Source organism: Tachyglossus aculeatus, chromosome X1 (genome assembly GCF_015852505.1).
Source record: "Tachyglossus aculeatus isolate mTacAcu1 chromosome X1, mTacAcu1.pri, whole genome shotgun sequence".
Lineage (NCBI taxonomy): Eukaryota > Metazoa > Chordata > Mammalia > Monotremata > Tachyglossidae > Tachyglossus > Tachyglossus aculeatus.
The window spans coordinates 46,415,715-46,431,084 of record NC_052101.1 but is presented as its reverse complement, the minus strand read 5'-3'; the positions used below and the strand labels follow the sequence as shown (position 1 = coordinate 46,431,084).

At 42.4% G+C, this 15,370-nt stretch overlaps 1 protein-coding gene across 3 annotated transcripts in view; it reads right to left on the bottom strand.

Moving 5' to 3' along the window:
* Window positions 1–15,370, bottom strand: part of ACSL6 (acyl-CoA synthetase long chain family member 6) — a 131,262-nt gene that overhangs the window by 34,217 nt on the left and 81,675 nt on the right. For all 3 annotated transcript variants that reach the window (XM_038771983.1, XM_038771984.1, XM_038771985.1), the window contains exons 4-9: window positions 14,386–14,450; window positions 11,923–12,024; window positions 11,715–11,814; window positions 9,645–9,823; window positions 8,278–8,310; window positions 5,372–5,423 (exon numbers count right to left, since the gene is read on the bottom strand). In XM_038771983.1, coding sequence (XP_038627911.1) covers window positions 5,372–5,423; window positions 8,278–8,310; window positions 9,645–9,823; window positions 11,715–11,814; window positions 11,923–12,024; window positions 14,386–14,450 — 531 coding nt within the window. The remainder of the gene's footprint in view (window positions 1–5,371; window positions 5,424–8,277; window positions 8,311–9,644; window positions 9,824–11,714; window positions 11,815–11,922; window positions 12,025–14,385; window positions 14,451–15,370) is intronic.

Here is a 15,370-nt window from a genome sequence, read left to right as displayed (position 1 = left end):
TATCCGTAGCCCTTGGAGGCAGATTTAGGAAGAGGATGACTGGACACCAGAATGCAACTGGTCAATGTTTTCTCACTTGCACTTTATTTCAAACTCGCCACCCAATTCAGAGCATTTGAAAGGTGCCACTCAGGACAGGGGTGGGGAGGAAGGAAGAAGGGCCTTAAGTGAATGGGGAGATTTGGACTGTATTCTCTACTATTGTACTATTGTACTCTCCCAAGCCCTTAGTACAGTGCTCTGTCTACAGCAAGCGCTCAATAAGTACTACTGATTAAGACCCTAGGTCACCCTATATTGCTGACATCTTCCTTTAGATGTGGCTATTTACCAAAACGTTCAATAATTTGCAGATTTGCCATTGCTGCTGTTAGACACATAGACAATACCTTCTGTTCCATAAAAAAAAAGCCAGTGATTTACTCATGCAGCTCACACGAAAGATGAAGAGAAATGAGCTCTGAACACAAATAAAACCAAATCATAGAGCTATTTAGACTAAGCATGTGTGGTTTTTTAAATATAGTTTTGAGGCACTTACATTTAAGTCATTCATTCAACCTGCTGTCAATTGATTTCCGGTGATTGAGAACAACACACACTTTCAAAACCCACATCATGTTGTGAATTATTACATAGTTATCAATCCTGCCCTTTCTGGAATTTTCCTCTAATGCTACGTGAATCACAATTCTCCCCAAGATAAATTTCTTTCTCCCCTTTTCCTACCAATAGCCCTTTTCCAAAAAAGGGTTCAATCCAGACAAGGAGGAAGACATCTGCTTGGGTGGCAAATCTGATTCTAACTCTTCAAGTGTATTCCATTCTGGGGATGTGTTTGATCGGCAGCCTGCTGGACTGCCTCGGCTTGTCTACTTCCAATAATTTGCAAGCAGGTTTTAGTGGAGATACAGTGGAAGCTCTGGTGGTGGAAATACAGGCTTCTCTAAGTCAAGTTGGAATCTCCATCCCTTTCCAAAGAAGAAAAATCAGGTGCCAGAAACATTTTGCTTTCTCGAAGTGATGATGATAGGCTCTCCCACTGAGAAGACATGAACAAGTTGTAGACCAAGAACTTGTGCGAAGGAGTTGATTAAAGCACTATGGCCTGCTGGAACCACTTACACTCTTTTTATCACTGCCAGCTACATTCCTGCAGGGGCACTGAGTATGCAGTGGTATGAATTTATTTGGAAGAACAACATGTTCTTTCTTTAAATGCAATCTAAAGAGATGTGACAACCATGGCTTTCAGAAAGATTCCTAGAACTTACAGCACTCAAGGCAGGAGCTGAACACTACAAGTATTACCACACACACAGAAAAACCCCTTTTACTTTCTCAGTAGGTTTTGTTCTGTGCATTGCAATTAAATAGCTGAGTAACTTTAGTTTAGTGTCCAAAGAACCTTCTTAAAAAGGCAGCCAGAAGCGCCAAGTATGAGAAAAGGTTATTCCCCATCTGATGCCTGAACCCATCACCTGTATGTAAGCTCCTTATGGGAAAGGAATGCAACTTGTGTCTGCAGTTGTGCTTTCCCAAGCGCTTAGCACAGCACATTGCACTCAGTACTCATGCAAGAAATACCATTACTATTTTAAATCTTCAAATCAGTGTCATTTTAAATTGTTTTATCCATCGACAAGCGATCTAATACCATTTTGAAGTCTTTAAGAGGTGTCTTAGTTTTCACCCAGTATTCCAAAGTGATTACTTCATCAATTTGGAAAATTCCCTCCCTAACACCTGACAGTCCTGGCAGCAGCTGAGGCCCTGACACATTGTTGAGGTTTGGAAAGGATTTTTGCTGAGTGGTTGGCATCTAGCACTTCCTGAGAATGAATCACATTTTGGCTTGTAGTAAAAGCAACTGTCACACCAAAGTTGCGCATTCTGATGAAGCTTAGCAGAGTTGTTGAATGTCTGTCGCCTTCTGGTTACAATCCTCTTGTTTCAACCACTCTCTCTCCCTTTCTCTCTCTCTCTTCCTTCTGACAAGCCAAGAATAATGAAATTCAGATATTGACAGGAATGCTTCATTCAATATAAGTGGCAAAATGAAATTTCTCTCCAGTTCTAGTTTGCAAATTTCTAATTAAACCAACCCTTCTTCTTCTAAAATGGTCTCTAAATGCTCTATCACAACACTTTAATCAACTAAGAAGTTCTGATTTTTTTTGTTTTTAAAACAGCTATGGTGGTCCAGCATGAATGAAAAGGCTTCGCTCTGCTGAAACACCTAGGTATTTTGGAGGAAATATTCATGGAATGGAGATGATGCTGACTTGACCAGAGTCTTCAATGGGTTCATATTGCAGCACTGGGTTGAAACAATGAATAATCATATGACAAAACAAATATTATCCCAAGAAATATTCTTCTAAATAGTCCTCAATGCAAAACTCATCATTTAAATGACTTTCCTGGCTTGAGCATTATTCCATATCTGACGAACCGAGGTAATCTGAGGACCATGTCAAATGGAACGTTGAGAATGTATCTACAAACTCTGTTATATTGCCTGCTCTTAGTACAGTACTCTGCTCACAGTTAGTGCTCAATAAATATGTTTGATGGACTGAATTGCTCCCCTATCCCTTCATGGTCTTATACCACTAAGCCACAGCCCTGTATCAACTCCACAGTCCGCCTCCTTCGCTCTTGCACGTGAGCCGCAGAGCGCTGCTGGGGGAAATCTAGATAGCAGGTCGACCTCATCCATTTCAAGTTTATCCTTGAGTGCTTTAACTATGCCCTCTCCTTTGCCCAGCAAAATTATTTCTCCATCCTCACTGACACCCATGTCTATTGCCCTTGCCAGTTGTTCCGGACATTTAACTCCCTCCTCAAATCCGTTCCCCCACCTCTTCTATCCCTTGCCTCGAATGACCTAGCCGCCTACTTTACTGAGAAAATTGAAACTCTCAGGCCTGATATCCCTAAAATCTCCCCTGACCTTTCCAAGTCCCTCTCCTCTCCCGCCCCTTCTTCAATCTCTCATCTTTCCCAGCAGTATCTCAAGAGGAGATCTCCTGCCTTCTCTCAAAATCCACCCTCTCCACCTGTGCATCCAACCCCATCCTTTCACACCTTATCAAAACACTTGCTCCCTCTCTTCTTCTCTCCTGAACTACCATCTTCAACTGTTGGCTTTCCAATGGCTTCTTCCCCACTGCTTTCAAATGTGCCCAACTCTACCTATCCTAAAAGACACTCCCTTGACCCCAGAGCTCCTTCCAGTTATTGCTTTATCTCCCTCTTACCCTTCCTCTCCAAGCTCCTTAGCAAGTTACAAATAAACAAATACCATAAATCCACAAAAACAAAACAAAATAAAAAAATACACACACCTGCCTAGCTCCAGGGAATGACTATCTCTGCTTTTCTTTGGTCCATGAATGTTAATCTTTGATTACTTAGGCTCTGGCAGAGCCAGTGGAAATTTAGCTAACCAGAATTTTACTGCATAGACAAATTCTCTTGACAAAGAAATGCACTCACCTCCTCCATTCTGGAGTCCTCAGGGCAAATCAACTGTTTCCATAGTACAACTCCAGAATTCTCTAGGATCTTGCGGGGCGGCTTCCTCTTCAAATATTAGAGAAAATCTTCTCGGAAGATTTGCCACCAGAAGGAAAGTTTCAGGGCAAAGCATAATCCTATATGGCTGATTTGATAGAGTTATTGGGATGGAGGGGAGGAAGAGTTGAGGAAGTACGCCAGATGAGATGCTCATGGCACAGTGAAACGAGCTTGGGACTGAGTCAGGAGATCCTGGTTCTAATCCCAGCTCTACCACTGGCCTGCTGGTGACCTTGGCCAAATCACTTAATTTCTCTGGTACTCAGTTTCCTTTTGTGTAAAATAGAGTAAGATAGCTGTTCGCCCTACCTCTTAGACTGTGTAACTCTGGGTCGGACAGGGACTTTGCCTGATCTGACTACCTTGTATCTTATCTGAGCACAGAATAACTAGGTACTTAATAAATTCAATAATTATTAAGGCTGGGATGCAGTTTCCTTTTATTCCTTGAATGATACAAACACCCCTGGATTAATGAGTAGGAAAGAGCCAGGCCCTGAAGTAATTGTGGTAATTAATGAGAACTGTGTCAATGAAATCCTTTGAGGCTTTTACATGCCTGAGGACAAAGGCTTTCAAGGAGAAGCAAAATGTGTTCTTCTCACTCATCTTAACTTCACCTTTCAGATGCCATCACTACTCATTAAGAAGCATGGAAATAATTTGGCTTGAATCATTATCTTCCTCCTAGCCCAGCATTTGGGTCCTCTGGTTCACGAATCCGGTTTTGGCTCCTGAGAGAAAAAAGAACATTTCTGCCTCCCTCCAATGCCTACTTTCACCACTAGAAGACAAAATGGGTGCTCAGCATCTCTTTCCAGTGAGATGATTTGGGTAGTATTTTTACATTCACATTTGTATTCGAAGAGAAGGCAATTACGCAGCTATGCAGGTTTTTGAAAATGCATATTATCTCAGGAATTTAAGGATCCCATAAACGTAATTAAAGAACACCTGTGACACAAAATTTTGGTTTTTTCATTATCACCAAAATGTTTTTTGAACTATCACCACCAAAACAATTCTGAGATATTTGAAGTCCCAGACTGACTGTAAAGCTATTGTATTGTCTCCTTGATGACTCTGGTAAGTTCTTGGAAGGAAAGGAACAAAGAATGCATCTCTTTTGTAGCACACCTGGACATTAATGAATCCTCTGACCACCTGCACAAGGTAAATAATAGTCTTCAGCATTTCTGAAAGCCTATGTACATTTCCTTTAGTTGTGCCTAAGTTCATTCCCCAAAAATACTGAGACTTTTTTGAAGCACTGAACTGCAAAAGATGTAGTTGTCTAGAGATTTCCACTTGGACACACTCAGACCAAGATTCTTGTTTTCTCTCCACTCAGGTCTTGCTTTTCTCCAAGATCAACCTAGCATGTTTGTGAATTGGCATTTAGCACGGATGAACTGGAGCAGGGGTATAAGCTGGAAAAACCTCTTTTGAAAAAACAAAGTCATAAACTTTTCAGTGTAATAAATTGCTGAGGTTTCAAGAATGTATATATACAATAAACAGACCACAGTGCACGCTGAGTTTAAAAATAGATTACAAATTCCAAGCATCCCATTTTACAAAGGAAGCAAGCAGCTACTGGGAAAGTACTCTGGGGGCAGCAATCAGTGCCAACTCTTTTGCCAAGATGAGCCTGACATGGAGTCATTGGGAAATGATGACCTGCTAGCTGTTACTGCAACAGGCAGAAAGCAACTGAGTTGTTAGTAATGTTAAAAGTGCTCATAGGAATGCACAGCGGTGATGACAGTAAGAATGTCTATTTGGTTACCTGTAGTGCCACTGGTGAAACACACAATCGACAGGTCTTCTGGCCGGGGAGGCTAGAAATATACACGAGACAAGGGAAAATTAAAGGGCTGCACGCAGTACAGAACTGCATTTTTACTGGTTATTCTTGGAAATCACACTGCAATGCCCTATACTTCCTATGTTTTAGACCTTCTGTGCAGCACAGATGAACTCTGGCTTTCTCATCCCTTGACTCTCCCCTCTTCTCCTGTTTTGAGTGAGGGTCTTCTCTCCGTAGGAATGTTCAAAAACTGTTGCTGTCTCTGCTAGACTTCTATAGTTCTGCCACCTAGATTTTTTTAGGGTTTTCTGTAAGTGCTCTGGCACTCCCAGAAATCAAGTCTCAGTCTCTGAGCAGCTCCGGATTCTGAGGGTACCAACTGCAAAACCACTTTTGGTCCAAGGGACCCAGTGGCACTGGAGCTGCATTGGAGAATTACCCTAAAGTGACTTGGTATTTGAAAAGAAATTGACTTACAGAACACTATGGTTACGCTACAAAAATGGAAATGAAATCAGACCAGAACCCAAACAGACCTCTACTCCCACAGGTGAGGAAACTGTTAGAGGTGCATTTCATATTCCAGTCTGACAACTGATCAGCTTCCTCAGGCTCACCCTTAGCCAGTCAATACTTCCCTCTGTTGTCTCCAGTACTTTCCTCAAACATCATTCTGTACATGTCTCTCCACCCCTCCAAAGCCTCCGCTGGTTACCCACTCCTCTCCACACCAAGCAGAAAATCAAAAGCACTGGGTTTAAGGCATTTAATCAACTCTCCTTCCGACTTATCCATTCTTTTCTTCAGTACATCCCAGCTCACATCCTGTCTTACTCTTGGCCTTCCCTCTGCTGACCTCATTCTTTCACTCATTCAATTGTATTTATTGAGCACTTACTGTGCGTAGAGCACTGTACTAACTGCTTGGGAGAGTCCAATACAACAATAAACAGACACATTCCCTGTCCACAACGAGCTCACAGTCAAGCTCGTGCCCTTCCTCCTGGCCAGGTATTCCCTCTACTTTCAAATCTGACAGACCAAAGATCTTCCCATCTTTAAAGTCCTCCTAAAACACATCTTCTCCAAGAGGTCTTCTCAGATGAATTGCTATTCAGCCCAGATTATATCCTCCAAACTGCCACATCAGCACTTCTGTGCCATCTGAGCATTTGGAAACACTCAACTTCCTGTAGAACTTTGCTTTCATATCTCACATATCCTGCATGGAGAAGCAGCATAGTTTAGAACAGAAGCAGAGTGGCCCAGTGGAAAGACCACAGGCTTGGAAGTCAGAGGACACTGGGTTCTAATCTGTGTTCCACCACCTGTCTGCTATGTGTCCTTGGGTAAGTCACAACTTCTCTGTGCCTCAGTTACCTCATCTATAAAATGGGAATTAAATCCTTCACTTTCCTACTTGTACTGTGAGCCCCATTTGAGATAGGGGCTATGTCCAACTTGATTACCTAGTATCTACCCCAGTGCTTACTACAGTGCTTGGCACATAGCAAGTGCTTAACAAGTACTAAAAAAATCCCAGAAAAAAATACCTTATTATTATTTAAGTACTAGCTCATATGCTTATTCTCTTTTTCTGTTTTCTCCTGTATCTACATTGTTTTAGTCTGTCGTCCCCAATACATCGTAAGCTCCTTGAGGACAAAGACCATGTCTCTTCACAAAATTGAGCACTCTCAAGTATTAGTACAGTGTTCTACACAGAATGGGGCACTCAATAAACACTATCAAATGACTGACCTCAGTGCTCCCTTCCAAAATATCCCATCTCCTTCAACAAGCCTTCCATGACTAGTTATCAGTATCTTGATTGCTACTGAACCTTCAGCCACCTCTTGCCTTTATTTATATTTATTTATGGCTATCCTCAGTACTTGTGAATATATGCATATTAAATGTCTGCCTTCTCCATTAGAGTGTGTGGGGAGGGACTTTATCCTGTGCTCCGGTCATATCTTCTAAGATCTCAGTACAGTTTACTACATTCATTCATTCATTCAATTGTATTTACTGAGCACTTACTTTGTGCAAAGCTCTGTATTAAGCTATTAAGCGCTTGTGAGAATACAATGTAACAACAAACAGACATATTCCCTGCCCCCAATGAGCTCACAGTCTAGAGGGGGAGATAGACATGAAAATACACACACAAATAAATTATATATATATATATACACACACACATACATATATGCTGTGGGGATGGGAGCCATTACCATTCCTCCCCCTCCGATTTAATGGCTATACTACTTTGGAAAACTTCCAGGGCTCTGGAAAGGGAGTTTAAAAAACAAAAAAAACAAAAACAAAAAATCTCAACCCACCACTGAAAATCCAGGGGAGAAAACACCTGAAATTTCTTTCCCAACACTGATATAAAGTGCTTAATCCAGATTGAAAGAACAAGACAAGACTTTCCCCTTACCTGGGAAACTGTCTTTTGTTTTTAAATAGTATTTGTTAGGTGCTTATTTTGTTCCAGGCACTAAACTAACTGCTGGGTAGCCCACTGTTGGGTAGGGACCATCTCTATATGTTGCCAACTTGTACTTCCCAAGCACTTAGTACAGTGCTCTGCACACAGTAGGCGCTCAATAAATATGATTGAATGAATGAATGAATTCAAGTTAATCCGGTTGGACACAGTCCACATCCCACATGGGGCTCAGTCTTAATTTCCATTTTACAGATGAGGTAACAATGCACAGAGAAATTAAATGATTTGCCCTAGGTCACAAGCAGACAAAAGGCAGAGCTGGGATTAGAAGCCAGGTCCTTCTGACTCCCAAGCCTGTGCTCTGTCCACTAGGTCATGCTACTTCAGTATCTGAATACAAAGGAGTTAAAAGCACATGCAGACTTACCACAGGAGCCTGATGGTTCTCTCTTCCAATATCCTGAAACAAGAAAATGCACTTAGATGTGTCAAAAGTGCCCTGATATTACACTAGAAAATTTAGCTGCCCTCACATATAACCTTACTTTACTTTATTTTCAGACTCAAGGGTTGAATAATTAACAAACTGAATTTGATGCAGAAAGGCCTAGGTGAATTAATTTTATGTCCCTACAGAACTCTCCCTGGAGCTAAAAGGAGTTTAACATTTAATTGTATCTCATTTTCATTTGGTGCCTTTTTCTGAGGGCAAATGAGTTTCCATCTTTCAGTCTTGGCATTTACATTCTTGTAGGTGTAGACCAAACAGCCCACTCCCCAGTGTGCATAGTGATTTCTGTCAGATGAAGGTAAAGAATGCTGATGTCTTTTATTTAATTTCCTGTTGATCTTCAGAGGAAGAAAGTGGGCACCTATTGCAAGGCCCTTTGTTTCTCTTCTTCTTTCGCCTCCAAACTACAGTCTCATGAAAACAAACAGCCCAATGAGGACTGTGAAGAGACAGTAGCATCTTTCGTGGCATCTCCCTGAGGTCTGAGTAACAGTTTAGTATGGAATTCTTCATCCTGATTAGGTGAGGAACCCGAAAACTGATAGAGAATGCACATGGTTACCTTAGCAGCCACAATTATGCACACAGATAGGATCTCACTGTCAGTAACGTCATCTTTGACCATCACATACAATGCCATAAACCTACACACAGACACACAGACACACAGACACACACACACACACACGCCCCCACCCCCCCACCTTCTATGGGCATGGAGGATGCTGGGTGGTGAAATGTTTGAAGTCAGGAGAAACCAAGTACCTCCTGTCTGCATCACTGGTAAGACTATGCAGGTGATTTCTAATACCTCAATTACCGTTCCCTACATACCCTGCTAAGTTGCTACTGTAGTTCTGCTATGAAACAAATGGAAGGAATTAAGAACTATTACAATGAAAGGGACCATGTTCTACCAGCACTATTATATTGTAACTTCCCAAGCGCTTAGTACAGGTGCCCGGCACATAGAGAGCATCCAGTAAATACCACTGATTGATGGACTGCATGCAACTTGCCTGAAACCACTTGTCATGATTAATGTGCTTCTATATGTATCTTGACCAACAGCAACAGAATTTAGAAATGAATTATCACCTTCCAATAGAAAAGGCCAACGCTCTTTACATCGGAGTGTCTTCATTTGTGTGTTAAGGCCTCCCTTAATGCATTGAGTTCCTGTCCTCTGCCCGGATAATGAGATTTTGTCATTTGTCCTGTACCAGCTAAAATGGCTGTTGGTGGAGGGTATTTCTACATTACAGTGGGGAAGAGAACTTCACCTCGACTTCCTGCATAGACTGGATGAGCACGCCACATTTTTTCCCTCGCTCCTTCAAGTCATTCCCAAATGCATTGATGAGGATAATGAATTTCAGGCCTGGAGTGTCCTTTCTTTCCACATGTTCTAGGAGAAGGGTGGCCTTCTCTGGCTTGTCACAGATGACGGTGGCGATATCAGCTGAAATTGAAAGTAAGATGTTTTACAAAAGCTGAATCTTTGGGAAGTTCATTCATTCATTCAATTATATTTACTGAGCCCTTACTGTGTTCAGAGCACTGTACTAAGCACAATTACAAAGTACAATTCATCAATAGAGACAATCCCTGCCCACAGCGGGCTTACAGTCTAGAAGTCTTCATATACAGTCTTCATATTTTCTGCCCCCTTCCCCCCCAAAATACTCCAGGTCTTTCCTGGGTGATCTGGGAAAACTTCAATTTGAGGATGGGCTTAGAGAAACTAAGCTATTCTCGCCATCTAGGAAAATTCTTCAAGAATCACATCACACTGGATCAACAGCCTCAGCTGGGTCACAAACCTGAAGGAGAAATCCTTAAGCAAGAATGATAATGTAATTAACTCTGGGTACAACTAACGGATTAAGAGTCAAAAGGCACTGACTGCAGATGAAAAAAAAGGGCTGCATGGAAAACACCAGCTCCACGGTTGCCCACTGGTAGAAAATTTAAATCTATCTCTTCGTTCATAGTGTAAGCTCCCTGTAGACGGAAAATGGGTAAATTCCTTTGTTGGACTTTCCCAAGTGCTTAGTACAGCGTACCATACTCAGTAGGCTCTCAAATAAATATAATTCCTACTTTATAGTTTATAATTCCTAATATAATTACTACTACCAGTCAATCAATAGTATTTATTGAACACTTACTATGTGCTGAACACTGTACTAAGCACTTGGGAGAGTACAATACAGCAGAATAGTGGATGTGTTCCCGCCAATAACAACCTTACAGTTATCCACAGAGCTCCACGAATTTGATTCTCATTTGCAACTAGTACTGTACTGAGTGATATTAAATTTGTCCTTCTAGACCATAAGGTCGTTATGGGCAAGGAACGTGTCTGTTAATTCTGTTGTATTGTACTGTCTCAGGTGCTTAATATAGTACTCTGCATATAGTAAGCGCTCAATAAATAGCAGTAATTGATTTACTATTATAACTGTTACTACCACCACTTTGGCTGGTACAGAAAAGGGCCCTGGATAAAGGGAGGTTTTCCAGACACTGGGAAGTGACGCGGCTGTGATGTCAGGCCTTCTATGCCTAAAGTGGAATCTTTGGAGATCTTCCATGGGAGAAGAGAAGTAAGCTTCAGATCAATCTCTTAGTAACAAAATAATAATTAACGTATTCCTAATACCTTAGGAATAGGTATTTACGTGTGTTTACATGTTTACTATGCTAAAGCTCTGGACTGCATGCTGGGATGGATATTGAGTATGGACCCAACCCATGTCCCTATCCAAGAGGGAGATGGAGAAAGAGAGAGTGGATATCCTATCCCTATTTTACATGAGGAAACTGAGGAACAGAGAGACTGAGTGACTTGCCCAAGGTCACACAACAGGCCATTGGCAGAGCTGGGAATAAATTCCCAGGTCCATGCTCTTGCTATTAGGCCAGGCCATCTCCCCAAATATTATACATTTTGCAGCCAGTGACTAAAACAGAATCCATATGGCCTCAAGAGGTGAGCCATGCTTTGAGGGTTTTAGTTCAGAGGTTATATTATGAATTATTTATTTATTCATATTAACGTTTGTCTCTCCCTCTAGACTGGTAAGCTCGTTATGGGCAGGAAACATGCTGGCTGCTTCCGTTGTATTGTACTCTCCCACAGGTGCTTATTGCAGTGCTCTGCACATAGTAAGCCCTCCACAAATACTACTGAGTGATTGATTGATTAATTGATTTCAATTTTAGTTTGTCCTTCCAGTACAGAAGGGCATGCTATCACCCTTATGTCTCCTGGGAAAAGCTAGCTGGCCAGTAGCTATTCTCTTTGGGGTGATTAGTTTATGGTAACGGACATCACAGAACTCTGTTACCTGTGTTAATAATGTAGCGAATGGCTCCAGGCCCCAGTGTGTCGTACAGAGGCACCACCACCATGGAGTAGGTATAACAAGCCAACTCAGAAATGATCCACTGGGAAGAGATGATAGAGAGAAAGATGAGATGAGAGGAGTGAAATGGAGAGAGATCAACGTTTACTCTCCTTTTATAAACCCCCGCAGCGTTCACTGAATCCCTCACCTCTGGCCGGTTCTGTGCAAAGACGCCGATAAACTGATCGGACGACGGTTTACAGCCATGGTGAAGCAGTCCTGATCCCAAGAATTCTGCCCTTTTAGCCACCTGGAAGGAGAAAGAGGGGAAATCAGCAGGAAAAAAACACAGATGTAAGCAAACATGCTGGGGAGCTCCTACTCATTCTTCTGTCATGATTAGCCAGAACCCCAAAACCCCAAAGAGGGGCAGTGTACACTGGTTCTCCCTGGTCCAGGTCCACCACAGCCTAAGATTCCACAATGCCTACTCAGTCTTCCCTGGACCAGGTCTGCTACTGTCTAGGAAGGAACAGTTTACAGGGGGTCCACCGTGGATTAGAATGGCCACAGCTTAGGAAAGAACAGCAAGCGGTAGGCTGAAACTCAATGCGGGCTGGGAATGTATTCATATTAATGTTTGCCTCCCCCTCTAGACTGTAAGCTTGTTATGGGCAGGAAACATGCTGGCTGCTTCCGTTGTATTGTACTCTCCCAAGTGCTTATTGCAGTGCTCTGCACATAGTAAGCCCTCAAAAAATACACCCACTCCCTTCTCCATCACCCTGACTTGCTCCTTTTGTCCATCCCCGCTCCCAGCCCCAGAGCACTTATGTACATATATGTCATTTATTTCTTTATTTAGTTATATTAATGTCTCCCCTGCTCTAGACTATAAGCTCGTTGTGGGCAAGGAATGTGTCTGTTTATTGTTGTACTGTATTCTTCCAAGCTCTCAGTACAGTACTCTGCACACAGTAAATACAATTGAATGAATGAATGAATAGCAACTCTGTTGTACTGTACTCTCCCAGGCATTTAGTACAGTGCTCTGCACACAGTAAATGCCCAGTAAAGACCACTGATTGAAGCACTTGGTCCTAGACCAGGACTGCCACAGCCCAAGGGGCAACCATGTGTACTGGGTCTCCCTGAGAGGCAAGGAGGTTGGGAGCAGGGAGAAGGCTTGCAAAAGAAGGGAAAAAACACTTTTTATTTCTTTTCTAAATTGAAAGTTTCTTCAGGGGATTTTCTCAGTGGAGATTGGGTTGTGTAGAACGTATCAGAACAAGAACTTGAAATTCAGAAAAAAAACCCATAAAGATCCCTGTCATCCTGCCTCCCTCAAGTTAGCTGGCACCAGGGTTGACGGAAATTTTCAGCCTGTTCCCCAGAGAAAAGATTGCACAGAGACACCTCTGAGACTGCTTTGGGGACCCTGCCCATTTTTGCTTTTGAAGGCCCCCAGAAGGAAATTCTTATATCTGTCTATGTTTATAGCTTTCCCCTCTCACTGAATGATTCCATACCTCTCTATTCTTCTTCTCCTTCTTCTTCTTCTCATTATCATATGACCTTCGAGTATTTGTTATTCGCCCCCACCTCCAACCCCACAGCACTTACGTACATATTTTAACATATATTTTAAGTTATTTATTTATAGTAATTTCTGTCCCCCCCGTCTAGGCTATAAGTTCATTATGGACAGGGAACAAACGGCTGCACTGTATTCTCCCAAGCGCCTTAGTACAATGCTCTGCACATAGTAAGTGCTGAATACCAATGATCGATTGATTATTGTTATTATCATTAGAATTATTACACTTGCTAAGCATTTACTATGTGTCAAGCAGTATTCTAAGTGCTGGAATAGATGTAAGTTAATCAGGGCGGACACAGTCCTGGTCCAATATGGGCTCACAGTCTAAGTAGGAGAGAGTAGTTGTCTCTCTCCTGGGACAAACTCCAACTTGTAGACAGACCAGAGTAGCCAAAGGCCATTTTTTTGCTAAATCTGGTCATTTCCTCTGTCCTTCCTCCAGGACTGAAACACTCCTGTGGTAGGCACAGAGAAGTGACAGAAGAGGGAGAAAATCTGAAATATTCCAAAGAGCCTGAATAAATAGCCTATGAGCTTGTGAAAGTGTCATTAAAACATCAATCAACCAATTGCATTTAGTGAGCGCTTGTTGTGTACAGAGCACTGTACTAAGCTTTTGGGATAGTACGATATAGACATATAACAGGCACATGCCCTGCCCACAACGAGCTTACAGTCTAGAGGGGGAGACAGGCATTAATAAGTCTGTGGCGAGATAGACGAGATCGAGGCACAGTAAGTAGATGGGCATTAGAGGAGCGGAGCATGCGGGCTGGGTGGCAGTAGGCAAGCAGCAAGGTGAGGCAGGAGAGAGCAAGGCAATTGACTGCTTTAAAGCCAATGGTAAAGAGTTTCTGTTTGATGGGGAGATGATATGGGCAAACACTGGAGGTTCTTGAAGTGTGGGGAAATCTGGACTGAATGTTTTTGTAAAAATGATCCAGGCAGCAGAGTGAAGTATGGACTGGAATTGCCTTAGGAGTTCCTTCTTTGGGTAAACTAATTCTACTCCAGATATTTTTAGCATATTTCTGGGAAAACAATGATACTACCGGTTGAGAATATTCTTACCTCTTTGTAGGATAACCACTGATAAGGCTGCTTGGGTCTTCTGGACCCTAGACAGGGGCCATTCTCTAATGAAGCAGAAAGAGAAAATTTAGTAAGATCATTCAGTCTTACTGTTGTTTGAGGCACTCAGTAAGCACTTACTATGTGCTAACCACTCTGCTAAGTGTTGGGGAAGTTATAAGATAATCCAATTAGATAATCTCTCTGAACCAATATCTAAGAGGTAGGGAGTGCAGTAAAACCCTCATACTGATGAGGAGATTGAGACCCACAGATGTTAAGTAATATACCCAAGGTCACTATAAAAGCCAGTTGTAGAGCTGGGATTAGAACCCAGATCTCCTGCCTTACAGTCCCCAGCTTTTTCCACTAGACCACACTGCCTCCCAAGTCTTTGTAAAGTGCCAAGAGAAGCAGCACGGCTTAGTGGAAAGAGTATGGGCTTGGGAGTTGGAGGCCGTGGGTTCAAATCCCAGCTCCGCCACTTATCAGCTGTGTGACTTTGGGCAAGTCACTTAACTTCTCTGTGCCTCAGTTCCCTCATCTGTAAAATGGGGACTAAGACTGGGAGCCCCATGTTGGACAACTTCATTACCTAGTATCTACCCTGGCATTTGGAACAGTGCTTGGCACATAGTAAGTGCTTTACAAATACCATCCTCATTATTATTATTGTTATCACGAATTGCTGTCAATTACTTTTAAAAGCCACATTCCTTTGTTTGTCAGGTTTGCCTCCAGGGCTGCATTACTAAGTTTGGCAAACCTGCACAAGGATGCTTCACCTCATCCGAGCCAGAACTGGTTCTCAACACAACCACACCATCCTCAGTCAGCTTTCCTGAGGCTGAGGAATCCAATCTGTGGTGTCAGTGGATATGGCCACTCCTTCAGTGACAGCCAGAGTTCCTTTTTCCTCTCCTCAGTTGGGTGAACCCTCAGTTCTTCTCTAACAAGTTTACTGTGCATTTTGACTAGGACATTG